At 39.1% G+C, this 15,295-nt stretch overlaps 5 protein-coding genes and 1 non-coding gene across 7 annotated transcripts; 4 read left to right on the top strand and 2 right to left on the bottom strand.

Moving 5' to 3' along the window:
- The first annotated feature begins 87 nt into the window (after positions 1 to 87).
- LOC18602991 (Ribosomal L18p/L5e family protein) lies at positions 88 to 1,399 on the top strand. The gene has a single exon (XM_007034700.3). It carries the CDS (start codon positions 223 to 225, stop codon positions 1,255 to 1,257), a length of 1,035 nt encoding a protein of 344 aa, XP_007034762.3. The 5' UTR covers positions 88 to 222; the 3' UTR covers positions 1,258 to 1,399.
- Positions 1,400 to 1,877: 478 nt separating this feature from the next.
- FDC1 (2Fe-2S ferredoxin-like superfamily protein) lies at positions 1,878 to 2,659 on the bottom strand. Its single transcript, XM_007034701.3, has one exon. It carries the CDS (start codon positions 2,546 to 2,548, stop codon positions 2,105 to 2,107), a length of 444 nt encoding a protein of 147 aa, XP_007034763.2. The 5' UTR covers positions 2,549 to 2,659; the 3' UTR covers positions 1,878 to 2,104.
- A 291-nt stretch (positions 2,660 to 2,950) lies between these two features.
- LOC18602993 (cysteine synthase-like) lies at positions 2,951 to 6,310 on the top strand. Of its 2 annotated transcripts, none has more exons than XM_007034702.3 (11): positions 2,951 to 3,093; positions 3,416 to 3,468; positions 3,595 to 3,704; positions 3,865 to 3,922; positions 4,282 to 4,545; positions 4,625 to 4,762; positions 4,917 to 4,968; positions 5,347 to 5,426; positions 5,676 to 5,735; positions 5,826 to 5,906; positions 6,090 to 6,310. In XM_007034702.3, the coding sequence occupies exons 2-11, from the start codon at positions 3,427 to 3,429 to the stop codon at positions 6,180 to 6,182; spliced, it is 978 nt and encodes a 325-aa protein (XP_007034764.2). In that variant the 5' UTR covers positions 2,951 to 3,093; positions 3,416 to 3,426; the 3' UTR covers positions 6,183 to 6,310. The 2 variants fall into 2 exon arrangements, with proteins under 2 accessions (XP_007034764.2, XP_017974671.2); XM_018119182.2 differs by lacking the exon at positions 2,951 to 3,093 and adding an exon at positions 3,129 to 3,206.
- A 70-nt stretch (positions 6,311 to 6,380) lies between these two features.
- SECE1 (secE/sec61-gamma protein transport protein) lies at positions 6,381 to 7,031 on the bottom strand. Its single transcript, XM_007034703.3, has one exon. The coding sequence runs from the start codon at positions 6,935 to 6,937 to the stop codon at positions 6,416 to 6,418; it is 522 nt and encodes a 173-aa protein (XP_007034765.3). The 5' UTR covers positions 6,938 to 7,031; the 3' UTR covers positions 6,381 to 6,415.
- A 1,482-nt stretch (positions 7,032 to 8,513) lies between these two features.
- On the top strand, positions 8,514 to 14,911 carry LOC18602995 (callose synthase 12-like). Its single transcript, XM_018119150.2, has 2 exons — positions 8,514 to 13,929; positions 14,453 to 14,911. Exons 1-2 carry the CDS (start codon positions 8,648 to 8,650, stop codon positions 14,508 to 14,510), a joined length of 5,340 nt encoding a protein of 1,779 aa, XP_017974639.2. The 5' UTR covers positions 8,514 to 8,647; the 3' UTR covers positions 14,511 to 14,911.
- On the top strand, positions 11,580 to 11,660 carry LOC148763365 (small nucleolar RNA J33). The gene has a single exon (XR_016026071.1). It is a non-coding gene; the product is annotated as a small nucleolar RNA J33 (small nucleolar RNA).
- Positions 14,912 to 15,295: the final 384 nt, after the last annotated feature.

Below are 15,295 nucleotides of genomic sequence, written 5' to 3' on the forward strand. Positions count from 1 at the left end.
TGATAGACGCATCTGGGTTGGGAGCTTAGGAGATTGCTTCTTGAAGTAAAAGTAGGCTTTCCACTCATTAAAAGCCACCGCCAACCATCAACTTCATTTTTTGATGGTTACGGAAGAGGCGAATCTTCGTGGTATGCCATCTTTTTGATGATTTGCCACTGAAAGCTTCTTCGGTCCTGCCAATTTCGCTCCTTTGCCGCCAACTAACAACCCCAATCCAGAATGACGTTACATTTGCTTAGAAAAGCCATTGCGTTCCCATCAATTGGGAATTCTGGTTGCCTTGCAAGACTCCGTAATTTTTGCTCAAGGGTCCCTCCAATTGCCTGTAACGAGGATATCAAGCCAATCCCATCAACAAACTACTCCAGTAGGATTCATCTTTCTCCTTTGTTCAATGATAACTCTTCTCACTTGGGTCGTTATGATATTGAGCTTGTGGACGATGAAACCTGGCAAGTTTCATCGGGTTTAGTTCATGCCTATAAAGGATTTGATAGGGAAATAGAAACAAGACCCTTTATGGAAGCAGTTGATCAAAGGGTAGCTAATGCTTCTACTACAATTGAAGATGGTCAAGACTTTGATGACATTGATAATATGAGAATTCGGGGTAACCTTTTTTATAAAATCGACCGTGGTTCCAAAGAGTTCGAGGAGTATGCTTATGACTTTCACAGGAAGAAAGGTTCCAAGAATAAGGGTGATCGTAAAGAAAGCGAAAAGGAGTCTTTAAAGAAGAAGGATGATCCTAAAGAAAGCAAAAGGAATGACAAGTCAAATGTTAAAACGCTTGAAGTTGTTAGAAATAGAAGTGTTACTAATATTCTTGACAAAGTGGAGGGTTGCTCTGTTGAGAAAAAGAAGGTTAGGTCTCCTACTTTTAATCAACTTACGGGTCCTTACCATGAACCCTTTTGCCTGGACATTTATATATCAAAAGCATCTGTTCGTGCCTGTATCATCCACCGGGCGACTAGCAAGGTTGTTGCTGTAGCGCATTCTATTTCTAAGGATATGAAATTTGATTTAGGTTCGACTAGAAATGCATCCGCTTGTGCTGCTGTTGGAGAAATTTTAGCTCAGAGGGCATTGGATGATGATATCCATGATGTGATTTACACACCAAGGAAAGGGGACAGATTAGAGGGGAAGCTTCAGTTTGTTCTTCAGTCTATAATTGATAACGGTGTAAATGTGAAGGTTAAGCTTAAACAAAGAAGAACCAAAACAGCAGCGCAGGCATCTACAACTTAAAACCATCTATTTGGTTGTCTTGGTTCTCTTATCAAGTCCACTTGATTATATCTTGACTACATACTAAACTGTTACATTGATTGTATGAAATCACTGCCCTGATGCTGCAATGTCAGATCATAGCAAGCAGTTGCTTGTTCTTTCTCTTCGGGGTAGCAGTAACTTCTAATAGATTTCTGCCGACAAAAAGGAGAAATGATCATTGCTACTCATATTTTAATGAAATGGGTGTTTCCTCCTCTGTCTTCTGGATTGCAAAGTAGAGTGCAAAAGAAAAAAAGCTGCCTGGCTTCTCACATGTTTGGTTATTTGCGGGTTAGTTGATGTAGCAGCTGCATCTTCGAAAGGTTTCTAATTCAGTTTTCCAAGATGTTGGGGACTGCAACTTCGTTGCCAAAGTAGAATTTTCTGTACAATCTCATCTTTTTTTTCCTTATCTAATACCATCTAATACTTTAGATTTGAATAATACTTAGTGCTGAAATATCATCAGATTGTGTCTCAATCCACTGCACTTGTTATATTCATAAAGAATCCAACAATGGAGGATCAATTGGGGATCATTCACCTCCTTCACAATAATCTCGGTTATAATCATTATAATGAATTTGAATGGACGATGAGTGAATGATGCAAATTAATTTTTTTCAAGGAATATTACAATGCTAGTTGATGAGATAATCCTAGTACTGTCTTGTCATGATTAGGGACCGACAAACATAAATTTCCAGTCGAATTTTACCTCTAAAAGTATCCAATAAGCTAACACCAACTCATTCTAGAACAAGGATAGTCTCGAACGTACACAAACCTTTTAGTGACCGAAAAAGCAAGCACAACCAACAATTCAATCATTAGCTGTTGCTAACTGCAATGACAGCAGTTCTTCCTCAGGAATTGTCTTGATATGGCAATCTGATCTTGGATAAGCTGCACACAGCAGTGCAAATCCACGCTCCATAACATCATCACTAAGCATGCCATCACTCTGATCCACCTCGCCGCTTAAGAGCTTAGCAGGGCAAGTCATGCACACCCCAAGCTTACAGTCATGTGGCACAAACAAGCCAGAGTCCAATGCCTTGGATAGAATGGTTTCATCGGGCTCTACCTCTAGCTCTGTGGATTGACCCTCATGCTCTATCACCACTTTGTAAGACCTTGCAATGACAGTTGAGAATCTGAGAAAGCCATGGCGGGCTCTGGGGTTGAGCTGGGAGGTAGCAAGTGTGGTGGGTCTTGGTTTGTTGAGAATGAAGGAGGGGGATGGAGTGAAATGAAGGGTCGCCATTGTTCCTTTCTGGTAAGGACAACGAGGAAAAGCCCTTTTGAGCGTTGGGGAGGAGTTTGTGGTTGTAGATAGGATAAGGTTTTTGCCCAATTCGTTTCCCTCGTTGAGGCCACCTTGGATGCTTTTACAAGTGTCAAGTACTTGTAAAGGTTGGATGATACATAAAGTCAGTGGAGTGAAATCAAGGGAAGATCCTTTTACACGTAAATCTCGATATTCCAACGTATAAATTGGTTCTAGAAAATATAAGAAAGATTAATTATATAACCAAAAAGAGTCATTTTCCAAAATTGGTTGCATTTAACTTCACAGTGAATTGATCCTTAAAACCGGTTAGATTCAAAAACACTCCATTCCCTATCTCATCTATATCGCTTGGACGCTTTCTCAGCAGCTGATTCTGACACTAACGACACTCCGTTTTGTTATTGGATGAAAACTTTGAATTCATTGAACATATTTTTTATGTAATTATTTTGACTTCTATTCCCTACATAGAACCCATTTGAGTCTACGTTCTACAGCGACGGAGTCAATTGTCAAAGGTGATTTCTTTCCCCCAATCCTCTGTTTGTTAACTGTTAATCTCATTCCCATTTCATCAAAATCCATTTTTCATACTCTTATTTTTGCGGATTTCGAAGGGGAATTATTAAAGGTTGATTGGGTTTGTTCTCATAGATAAAAAATTCTCTGTTCGGGTGCCAATAAAATTGAGTGACGGAAAGGAAAAATCAAAATTTATTTATTTTTTCTCACATTTTTGTTTAATAAAAGTGCAATTATACTTTTACCCTTTACTCTTTGAAATCTGCACAAGACGAACTTTTTAACTTATTTTATGTGGCGGGTTTATCTTCATGTCAGTTATCTGGAAGATGGCGCATGAGAGTGTTGGGATTGCCAAAGATGTCACTGAAGTAAGCTTTTTTTCTCTTTTCTTTTCTTAGGAGGGGCCTTCGTTTTGATTTGGGTGTTTTCTTTTAATACGACTGATTGACTTACTGTTGTCCATTTTTCTTTTGGTTTAAATATTGTGTGTAAAGTTGATTGGTAAAACTCCATTGGTATATCTGAACAATGTGGTGGATGGTTGTGTTGCTCTCATTGCTGCTAAGCTTGAGATAATGGAACCCTGTTCTAGTGTCAAAGACAGGTAACTTTTTAAAGATTCCTTTTGGTTCATTGCTTCTAAGGTTATTGTGCTTGTCATGTCGAGCTATCTGAGTTTCCCCGATATACTTCATGTTCATATCTAAATTTCTGTGTTCTGTTAATTGTTGCAAAAACTTAGCAGTTGTTTTCTGATGGTGCAGGATTGGTTATGCCATGATCACTGATGCTGAGGCAAAGGGCCTTATTACCCCGGGACAGGTTAGTACCTTTTCTTGTGAACTAATAGGAAATTTAGCCTCTGAGTTATTACTTATAAGAAATATGTGCATTATTAATCATGGTTGGAAAGGGTTATTTTGTATTGAGTATGGATGGGAAACCTCTGCTGTGTGATCCTTTTGTAATGCCTGGATTGCTCTTCCCTTGTTGATGAATGAAATGCTTAATTTTCAAAAAAAAAAAAAATAATCATAATTGGCCTTAATTGCCTGTGGGATGGTTGATTATTCTTTAAGTTAAACAAAAATTTTATGAGTTTGTTCCTGAAGGCAGAATGCTTCAACTAAAATGCCCTTTCATTTTGTGATCTAACTTTATTTCATGAATGGTGGCTGAAGAGTGTCCTCATTGAACCTACAAGTGGAAACACTGGGATAGGGCTAGCATTTATGGCTGCTGCCAAGAGATACAGGCTTATCATTACAATGCCTGCTTCAATGAGTCTTGAGAGAAGGATCATTCTCCGAGCATTTGGGGCTGAGTTGGTTCTCACGGATCCTGCTAAGGGCATGAAAGGTGCTGTGCAGAAGGCAGAGGAGATATTGGCTAAGACACCTAATGCCTACATGCTCCAGCAGTTTGAAAACCCTGCCAACCCAAAGGTACTTCTCTGAAACAATAGTTTAATGCATCCGATTGTTGGTTGGGAAAGTCGATTAACATATGCTGTTGTTGGTATAGATACACTATGAGACTACTGGACCAGAGATATGGAAAGGTTCGGGAGGTAAAATTGATGCACTTGTTTCTGGCATAGGTACTGGTGGTACCATAACAGGGGCAGGCAAATATCTGAAAGAGCAGAACCCCAACATAAAAGTAAGTGGCATCTTTTATTTGTACAACTAATTCACTGTTAAATTGGTCTATTAGGATATACAAATATAGTGGTCAAGCAAGAGATAATCTGTTTCTAATATCTTGTCCCCCATACAATCAACTTTGTCACTAGTTTCCTTGTTGTGTATGATAGCTTTATGGTATTGAACCGGTTGAAAGTCCTGTTCTCTCTGGAGGAAAGCCTGGTAAGTTACAAATAGTCATCCTTGCATATAATGTACTTGCAGTTTGCATCTTTCTACAAAACGATTGAAAATTAGTCATAAGGTGAACCATAACAGCTTTTCCTTTGGCATAAGTATAAAATGGGAGAATGGAAGGGTTGTGGTGTACTCCACAAACTTTGTTACATTTTGAAAGAAAGATGTTCATGTAAGTCATTGAGTAATTCCTCTATATCTTACGCACACTGGGCATGGACCACGGCTATGACTATGGATTGTACACCATGAGTATTCTCTCCTTAAATTTATTGTTTGGCCGTCTCTAAGAGTTTACCATAAACAAAAAAACTATTGGTTTGCTGACTGTTGGTTGCTTCATGCTTATGTACCGATATCAAGGCCCGCATAAGATCCAAGGAATAGGTGCTGGTTTCGTACCTGGTGTTTTGGAAGTCAATATCATTGATGAAGTCGTTCAAGTAAGGCCGAAATGTTAATTATGCATAATTATTGGTTCTTCTTGTAAAGTTTGTCTTCTAAACTAGTGATTAAAAAGATTAAATGTTACTTGGTTTATATATATATATATATATATATTCTTGTCCTGATTATGGAAGCTTAGTATAGTGACACTATTAATAAACCACAATTGTCCCTCTTCAAAAAAAAAAATAATAATAATAAACCACAATTGTCGTCCATTCCTATAATTGTTGTAAAATTTGCAGATATCAAGTGCTGAAGCTATTGAAACTGCAAAGCTTCTTGCACTGAAGGAAGGTTTACTTGTAAGTTCTAAATCTTTCAAAATCTCCAAGCTTGGATTTATAGAACATTGCCTTTCCGCACTTAGCTAACTGTGGAAGCATCTGTTACAGGTGGGAATATCATCGGGCGCCGCCACCGCAGCTGCAATTAAAATAGCAAAGAGACCCGAGAATGCTGGAAAACTTATTGTTGTAAGTTCACTTGTTCCCCGACTAACTTAAAAAAAGAAACCTAGTAGACAAAACTTTGGGTCTTGTTGTTAGACCTGAAAAGCAATATCTGCACTGTACTTACTATCTTCAACTTGATGAATTAGATTAGAACATCTCTCTCCCACTATGAATTGCTCTGATCTGATGTATAAATTTATGCAGGCGATATTTCCGAGCTTTGGGGAAAGGTATTTGTCCTCGGTGCTGTTTGAATCTGTAAGAGAGGAGGCAGAGAGCATGACTTTTGAGCCATGAGACTATCTGCTAGTTTTCTCGACAAAGACTAGGAATTTTGATGTTGTAACAAGGATTTGAGACCCATTGCAACATTAAACTTCTCTTATGGAATGTGCTGCAAATAAGTATTCAGCAAATTTATTCGAGTTCTTGTTCACCCCATTTCGTTCATTTTTTTGGCGTAAACTAGCAGAAATAAGAAACTGCAAGGAATAATTAAATAAAAATAGTTTCCATTCCAATTACTATCATCAGCTGAAGAAATCTTGGACACCTTTACCGGCGAAAACCCGATCAGAAAGCTCAGCTAAAACGGCATTAACAGTAAGCAAAACGACACTAGACCCAGCGATAACCCCTAGCACAACGCCGGTGGTCCCCAAGACTTTCCCAAACGCGGGCCACTCGATTTCCTTTATCTCCTCCGCCACTCCGCCTGCAAGATTAGTGTTCCCCTCTCTCTCCTTCATCGCCTTCTTTATCTCCGCTCCTATCTCGCTCAACTCGGCGTCTTCATTCGCCGAAGTTGCTGCTTCCGCTTCCTTTGCGGTGATCTCTGGCTCTTCCACGCTCTCATTGCTTTCCTCGACGGCTTTGACGGGAAGGAATCGGTTTTTGTTTTGGTCGCCGCTGATTTTGAGAAAAGGTCTGGTTTTGGAAGGGAATAAGAACTGACGGAGAGTGACACGTGCCGGTTTCGATTGTGCGGGGGTTGGAGAAGGAGCAGCTGCTTTTGTTGAAGATAAGACTGGGAATTGCAGCAACACCGCCATTTCACGCCGGGTGAGTGACTGAAGGCTAACGCTGTGTTTTTGGATAAATTAATGGGGATTTTTTCGATTGTCGTTGGGTGAGGAAATTGGGTTAGTGGGCTGAATCCTGAAGGGTAGTGGCCCAATTTGTTGTGGCACATGGCCCTTTTTAAAGAAGAAAAAGAGTTTCTGTCAGCCTATAGCTAGAAGAAGTGGTGAGTAATTTTTTGGTTCGGTTTTAATATTTTTGTAAAAAATTAAATTAAGCGAACTTTTGTAAAAAATTTAATATCAATTGAATTATAATAAAAAATAGAAAATAATTGAAACTAACTTATCTCGATGATTCAATGGTTTATTTCGAATTTAAAGAGAGTATTTTTTTAGGTAATAATATTTTTACATATAAAATATATTTTTGAGATATGTTTTAATAATAATAATAGTAATGATACTTACTTAAAAATACATTATTAATGATCGATTTTGAATTGTAGATTTATGAAATAATTAAATAGAGTATACTCTTAATCTTTAAACTGATTAAGGCTTGCCTTTAACTTGGAGTGCACATGTTAATATATATATATATATATATATATATATATATTACAGACTGTGTGAATGGAAAGAAACATGATGAAGCACTCAAGCAAAAAGGCAGAAGACCATAATGATCAGCTGGGGCCATTTACTACTAAATAGCTACAATGGGTAGTTGAAGACTTTGACTCTTACTAATAGATATGTCAGAAAGCCTTTAAATGAGTCCTTGTAGCATCTGCAATAATTAAGTATTTTAATTTGATTTTATATGAAATTAATTGGAAAAATATTATCACCTTGGTATATACAAAAGTACTAAAATAGTGAAACAAAGAAGTATTTTTCAATCGAAATTTTCTCACCTGTTTGCAAAAATTATATATGAAATTTAATTAGGTGATTTCTTTCTAATGTTGTTAAATAAGTATGGAAAGCCACTTTGAACGAGCCTTTAGTCTCAAATAACTGAAATTTTTATATTAAAAAAATGTGAAAAGGATTTGAGGAATAAGAATAAAATTTACATATAAAGTAATACTAGTAAATGGTAGGAAAAGTTACAGTGTTAAACATAAAGTATAGGGTGATGAGGGAAAAAAAAAAAAGGTTACAATATTAGGGGGGAAAAGAAAGCAAATCTTAAAAAGAAGGAACCAAAATCCCGAAAGGCCCAAACCAACACCATAAAAAGGCTTGCCAGTCATCTCCGAGTAAAGAAGTAGGCTCGATTACTTTTAACGTAATAATATACTTTATAATAAAATTGAATGTGAAGCAAAGTTTTGTTCAACATTTAACGTAATGATGGGTTGTCCAGTTAACGAAATAGTATTGACATATGATATTTCATAATACAACAAATTTCCTTTTATATATGTGTATTGCAACACTTGAATTTCAAGCCACCATGGTAAATTGATTAAATCTAGAGAAAATTTTTCTCACAAAGTTGTTCCCAAATCCCAACACATTACCAATCCCCAGAGGAATGAGTCACCGAAATATTTATTAAAAAGAAACCTCGAGGAAAAGAAACAAAATGAAAGAAAAAAAAAAAAAAAAAGGAAGAAAAGAGAAGAAGCCTTCCGTTGACTTCCACTCTCAGCAAACAATCTGCCCGCTTTCTCTATCTCATTCTCGCCCAATTCTCGGCTTTCCAGTTTCTCTTAGCCTGTTTCCATTTCCATGTTTCCAGGTTCGGGTTCCTCCACGCCTGATGACGAAACTTACAACATCATACCCGTTCAAAATCTTCAAAGCAACCATCCCTCCCTCCGATACCCCGAGGTTCGCGCCGCCATATCAGCTTTAAGCGACGACAGCAACCTCCGCAAGCCATCCTGCGGCCAGTGGCACTCTTCCATGGACCTCCTCGACTGGCTGGGTCTCTTCTTTGGCTTCCAACGCGATAATGTCAAGAACCAAAGGGAACACCTAGTCCTCCACCTCGCCAACGCTCAGATACGCCTCTCTCCTCCTCCCACGGTATGTGACGTCCTCGATACCAAGGTCCTCCGTAAGTTTCGCCGGAAGTTGCTTGAAAACTACACTAAATGGTGCTCTTATCTTTGGATAAAACCTAACGTCTGCATCCCCAATAGCTCCAGGTCTAACTCTGATCCTCGTACAGAGTTACTTTACGTAGGGCTGTATTTATTGATATGGGGCGAATCTGCGAATTTGCGGTTCATGCCCGAATGCATCTGTTACATATTTCATCACATGGCCATGGAACTAAATAAGATTCTACGAAATGAAATCGATGAAAATACAGGCTTGCCAGTGATGCCATCAACATCAGGAGAAAACGCGTTTTTAAACTGCGTTGTGAAGCCGATGTACGAAACAATTAAGGGTGAGGTGGAGAGAAGCAAGAATGGAACTGCACCGCATAGTTCGTGGAGGAATTATGACGATTTGAATGAGTACTTTTGGAGCAACAGGTGTTTTAAGAAGCTGAAGTGGCCAATTAATGTGAACAGCGAATTTTTTGTTACTTCCAGCGCAAGAAAACGTATAAAGAAAACTGGGTTTGTAGAACAAAGGTCCTTCTTGAGTCTGTACAGAAGCTTTGACAGGCTGTGGGTGATGCTGCTGCTGTTCCTTCAGGCTGCGGTTATCGTGGCCTGGGAGGAGAAGGGGTATCCATGGGAGGCGTTGTATGACAAAAATGTTGAGATCAAACTTTTGACACTGTTTATCACTTGGAGTGGAATGAGGTTTTTGCACGCTTTACTGGAAGCAATGTCGGAGTACAGTCGTGTTTCGAAAGAGACGTTGGGGCTCGGAATCAGGATGGTCCTAAAGATTGTGGTTGCTACGGCGTGGGTTTATGCCTTTGTGATTTCTTATGGAAGGATTTGGAGAGAGAGGAACAAGGATGGTCAATGGTCTGGCGAGGTTAACAACCGGGTTATCTTTTTCCTTTGGCTTGCATTTCTTTATGGGTTACCAGAACTGCTGGCATTGGATTTGTTCTTTCTTCCATTCATTAGGAGCTTTATTGAAGACAAGAATTGGAAAATATTTTACCTGGTATCCTGGTGGTTTGAGACAGATAGTTTTGTCGGCCAAGGATTGAGGGAAGGGCTACTTGTCAATGTTACGTATATTCTCTTCTGGGTCGTGGTCTTAGCTACAAAATTTTCATTTAGTTATTTCCTGCAGATTAAACCAGTGATTACCACCACAAAACAGTTGTTGGATTTTCATAATGCGGAATATGAGTGGAGTGAGTTTTTCCATAACAGCAACAAGTTGGTTCTTGGTTTGTTGTGGATGCCTGTGGTGTTGATTTATTTGATCGATACTCAGATTTGGTACTCAATCTATTCTCCGTTTGTGGGGACTGCGGTGGGGTTGTTCCAGCACTTGGGTGAGATTAGAAATATAAAGCAGTTGAGGTTGAGGTTTCAATTCTTCGCTTCTGCAATTCAATTCAATCTGATGGTACCGGAGCTGCCATTTAATAGTAGGGAAACCTTGAAAAAAATGTTAAAGGATTCCATTCAACGGTTGAAGCTGAGATATGGACTCGGGCGGCTTTACAAGAAGATCGAATCAAGCCAGGTTGAGGCTACCAGATTTGCACTGATATGGAATGTTATAGTTACCACTTTTAGGAAAGAAGATATCATATCTGACCAAGAGTTTCAGCTATTAGAGTTGCCCCCTAATTGTTGGGACGTCAGGGTTATACGGTGGCCATGTTTTTTGCTATGCAACGAGTTGCAACTTGCTCTTAGGCAAGCAAAAGAATTGCCGGACGCTCCTGATGCGCATCTCTGGAGTAAAATATCCAAGAATGAATACAGGCGTTGTGCTGTGATTGAAACTTATGATTCTCTCAAGTACTTGATGCTTAAAATCGTTAAGATCAGCCCTGGGGAGCACAATATTCTGGACTACTTGTTTCGAGAAATTGATGAGGTCATTAGGGCTGGGAAGTTCACTCAGGTGTTCAAAATGATTGCACTGCCTCAGATTCATACCAAGTTGATAAAACTTGTCGATCTATTGCTGGAACCCAATAAGGATGAGAGCCAGGTGGTAAATACTTTGCAGGTCCTTTATGGAATTGTCATTCATGATTTTTTCCGCGTAAAGCTGAGCACAAACGAGCTGAGGCAAATGCGGTTGGCCCCTCAGAATCCAGCTGCCGTGGTGGGACTGCTATTTGAAAATGCGGTTGAGTTGCCCGATTTTAGTGATAAGCACTTGTATAGTCAGGTAAGGCGTTTGCATACGATTCTTACCACCAAGGATTTAATGCAGAACTTTCCAATTAATCTTGAGGCAAGACGTCGACTAGCCTTCTTTAGCAACTCACTCTTTACGAATATGCCTCGTGCTCCCCTTGTGAATAGGATGATGGCATTTAGTGTTCTCACCCCTTACTACAATGAAGAAGTCTTGTACGGCAAAGAACAACTCCAAATTGAGAATGAAGATGGGGTTTCTATCTTGTATTATTTACAAACTATTTATGATGATGAGTGGAAAAATTTCATGGAAAGAATGCGCCGAGAGGGAATGGAAAGGGATGATGAAATATGGACAACCAAGTTGAGAGATCTGATGCTTTGGGCATCATATAGAGGCCAGACTCTTGCACGAACTGTGAGGGGAATGGCTTACTATCATCGAGCTCTAAAGTTTCTAGCTTATCTTGATTCAGCATCTGAGATGGACATTAGATTAGATATTGATTTAATTGACATGGATAAATGTTTCGATGGTTTCAACTCTCAAAGCTCATCTTCTTCTACGAATTTAGGCAGACGTAGCTCCTTAAATCTGTTCCAAGGCGATGAGTGTACGATTACTTTAATGAAATACACACATGTGGTTTCCTGTCAGAAATATGGGGAACATAATGCTGAGGAAATCATGAACCTACTGAGAAACAATGAATCCCTTCGAATTGCCTATGTTGATGAGATTTCAACAAGGAGGGACAAGAAGGAGTATTACTCTGTCCTTTTCAAGTACGATCAGCAATTACAGAGGGCAGTGGAAATTTATCGTGTCAAATTGCCTGGCCCATTCCAGCTTGGCGAGGGCAAACCAGAGAATCAAAACCATGCTCTTATCTTCACCCGTGGTGATGCTCTTCAAACAATTGATATGAACCAAGACAACTGTTTTGAGGACGCACTTAAAATGCGAAATCTATTGGAAGAATTCAGGCACTACCATGGTATCCGGAAGCCCACCATCTTGGGGGTTAGGGAACACATTTTTAGTGGTTCTGTTTCGTCACTTGCTTGGTTTATGTCATCTCAAGAGACAAGTTTCGTTACCTTAGTGCAGCGTCTCTTGGCAAACCCTCTGAAAATTCGAATGCATTACGGCCATCCAGATGTCTTTGATAGGTTTTGGTTCATCACTCGTGGTGGCATTAGTAAAGCTTCAAAAGTGAATAATATTAGTGAGGACATTTTTGCTGGCTTCAATTGTACTTTGCGAGGAGGCTGTGTCACACACCACGAATACATACAGGTCGGCAAAGGAAGAGATCTTGGGATGAATCAAATATCCATGTTTGAAGCCAAGATAGCTGGTGGGAACGGTGAACAGGTTCTCAGCCGAGACGTCTACAGGTTGGGTCAAAGACTGGACTTTTTCCGGATGTTATCATTCTTTCACACTACAGTAGGATATTTTTTCAATACAACAATGGTCATCCTTACAGTCTATGTATTTCTATGGGGTCAGCTTTATCTGGCCCTAGGTGGTGTTCAGGATTCTGACCTACGTAATGACCAAAACATCAGAAAAGCACTTGGTGCCGTGTTAAATCAGGAAGTCCTTGTGCAATTTGGTCTGTTGACTACTCTTCCAATGATAATAGAAAGTTCCCTTGAGCACGGTTTTCTTGGAGCCGTTTGGGAATTATTGATGATGCAGCTCCAGCTTTCAATTGTTTTCTATACATTCTCGATGGGAACCCGTGCTCATTTCTTTGGTCGGACCATCCTTCATGGGGGCGCAAAGTATCAAGCAACCGGGCGTGGTTTTGTTGTGCATCACACAAGTTTTGCTGAAAATTACAGATTGTTTTCACGCAGCCATTTTATAAAGGCTATTGAGCTTGGCTTGATTCTTATAGTCTATGCATTATATGTCCCAGTAGTAGCCAAGAACACATTTTTTTACATAGACATGGCAATGACATGTTGGTTTCTAGTCCTCTCCTGGATAATGGCCCCCTTCGTGTTCAACCCTTCTGGTTTTGATTGGTTCAAGACTGTAAAGGACTTTGATGATTTTATGAAATGGATTTGGCACCAAGGTAGCGTGTTTGCAAAGGCTGAACAGAGCTGGGAGAGATGGTGGTACGAGGAACAAGACCATTTAAGGACAACCAGCCTTTTTGGAAAGCTGTTGGAGATTATTTTAGACCTTCGTTTCTTCTTTTTCCAATATGGGATCGTATACCATCTTGGTATTGCTGCCCATAGTAAGAGTATTTATGTTTATTTGTTGTCTTGGATCTACTTTGTTGTGGCATGTGGAGTTTATCTGGTATTGTCATTTATTCGGAAGAAACATGAGGCAAAGAAACATATATATTGCCGGCTGGCTCAGTTCCTGGTGATTGTGTTTGGGATACTTTTTATCATTGCCCTGCTTCAGTTTACAGTCTTCAAATTTGGTGATATTTTCACCGGTCTATTGGCAACTTTGCCCACTGGTTGGGGACTTATATCGATTGCTCAAGTATTTCGACCACTTCTTCAGCCTAGTAGACTTTGGGATTTGGTGGTTTCGATAGCTCGGATATATGACATATTGTTTGGGGTTATTGTAATGGCCCCTGTGGCATTTTTGTCACTAATGCCTGGAGTCCAGTCCATGCAGACAAGGATCCTATTTAATGAAGCTTTTGGCAGAGGCCTCCAAATGTTGAAGATCATTTCTGGGATAAAACCAAAAAAGGATCTCTACGGTCCACTTGATTTGAGGTAATTTTTAATCATCATTTTCTTCACTAATTCAGGGTATGCATGCTTTTGCCAATAAAACATTAATTACCCTAGTTCAATCGGAAATGAGCTTTTAGGCCAATGAATGCAATTATATTTTCACAGTATGTTATGAACTAGGGTTCAATCACTTAGGTTTTCTTTTCTTCTTTTGTTAATTTTGTTTAATATAGAAGAAGCAGTACTAAACCAATAGTGGTTACATATTTGTCAGCTTGCTCACAAACCAATTGCTTCTTGTTTTAACACTTGTTTCTTTACTTTAATTTCTACATATGGTTGCCTTACAGGAAGTTTTATGCCATCGTATTTTGTATTTTCCCTCAGAAAGAACAATTCCTTAAAATCCAATAGATTAATTATTGAAAGTGACTCATTAAAGGTTATCTCTTGGTTAAATGCCCAGTTACTCTTCATTGTTCTTGTGCCAATATCTTCGAAGACATCACTAATATGCCGAAATTGTTACATGATGTGCGTACTGTTCATTTGTTTCGGACAGGAAAGCTAGTGAGGCAGACTCCCTTGCAAAACAGGCAGACCTCGAGAAGGAGAGCTGATTGCGTGGCTTTACTACCCTTCTTGTAAGCTGAATTTCCGATGTTTGCTAGAGGCTGCAATCAGTTCATTTATCTGTAAACAAGGGCTGCTTTGTAATGTATCTTTTTAACTTGGTGGGTTAGCATTAACAGCAAGTTGAAGTGTTTGTTTATCTTCAGTTATTTGTGGACCTTTGGCATTAGAAGACAAAACATAAGAGAAGTTTCCAAAAGTTAAAAGCTCATCATGATGGAAAAGCATATAGCTTCTCTAAGAAGAACATGTTGGATATCCTTCATAATGACTGAGATTTCAGCAAAATGTCACCCTAGTTATCAGGTAGACATGCAACAGTCAACTTTGATTAAAAGGTTTCTTGCCAATTGTATCATTACAATATATATATATCCTTTTTTGTGTGCCTGGGGATTTTCAAATACCGTTTTGCAATCCCAATTAAATTCCTAAATTTCATTCAAGAGTTGCTGGAAACTATCCCTTACTAGAGATTATGGTATGGGAAAGGATAGTTGTCACAACTGCAGAGGGAAGTTTAACTTTCACTTAGTTGCAAGCTAAATGCCTTGTAAGAGGAGTAATTTTAACTCCTCTGCTCTAGTTTTAAAACAATGGAGCGTTCTGCAAATGGAAGATAGGAAAGGAAATGAGGGTCTTACTTCCATCTGACAGTAGCTTGACTCTGTTTGCTGTAGACACTTTTTCTCCATTGTTAACCTTGTAAAAAATGTTGACTACCTGCATAGATACTCGATAAATTAAGGATAACTTCCTTTTGTTTTTACAT

This window comes from Theobroma cacao, chromosome 4 (assembly GCF_053813885.1).
Source record: "Theobroma cacao isolate CCN51 chromosome 4, ASM5381388v1, whole genome shotgun sequence".
Lineage (NCBI taxonomy): Eukaryota > Viridiplantae > Streptophyta > Magnoliopsida > Malvales > Malvaceae > Theobroma > Theobroma cacao.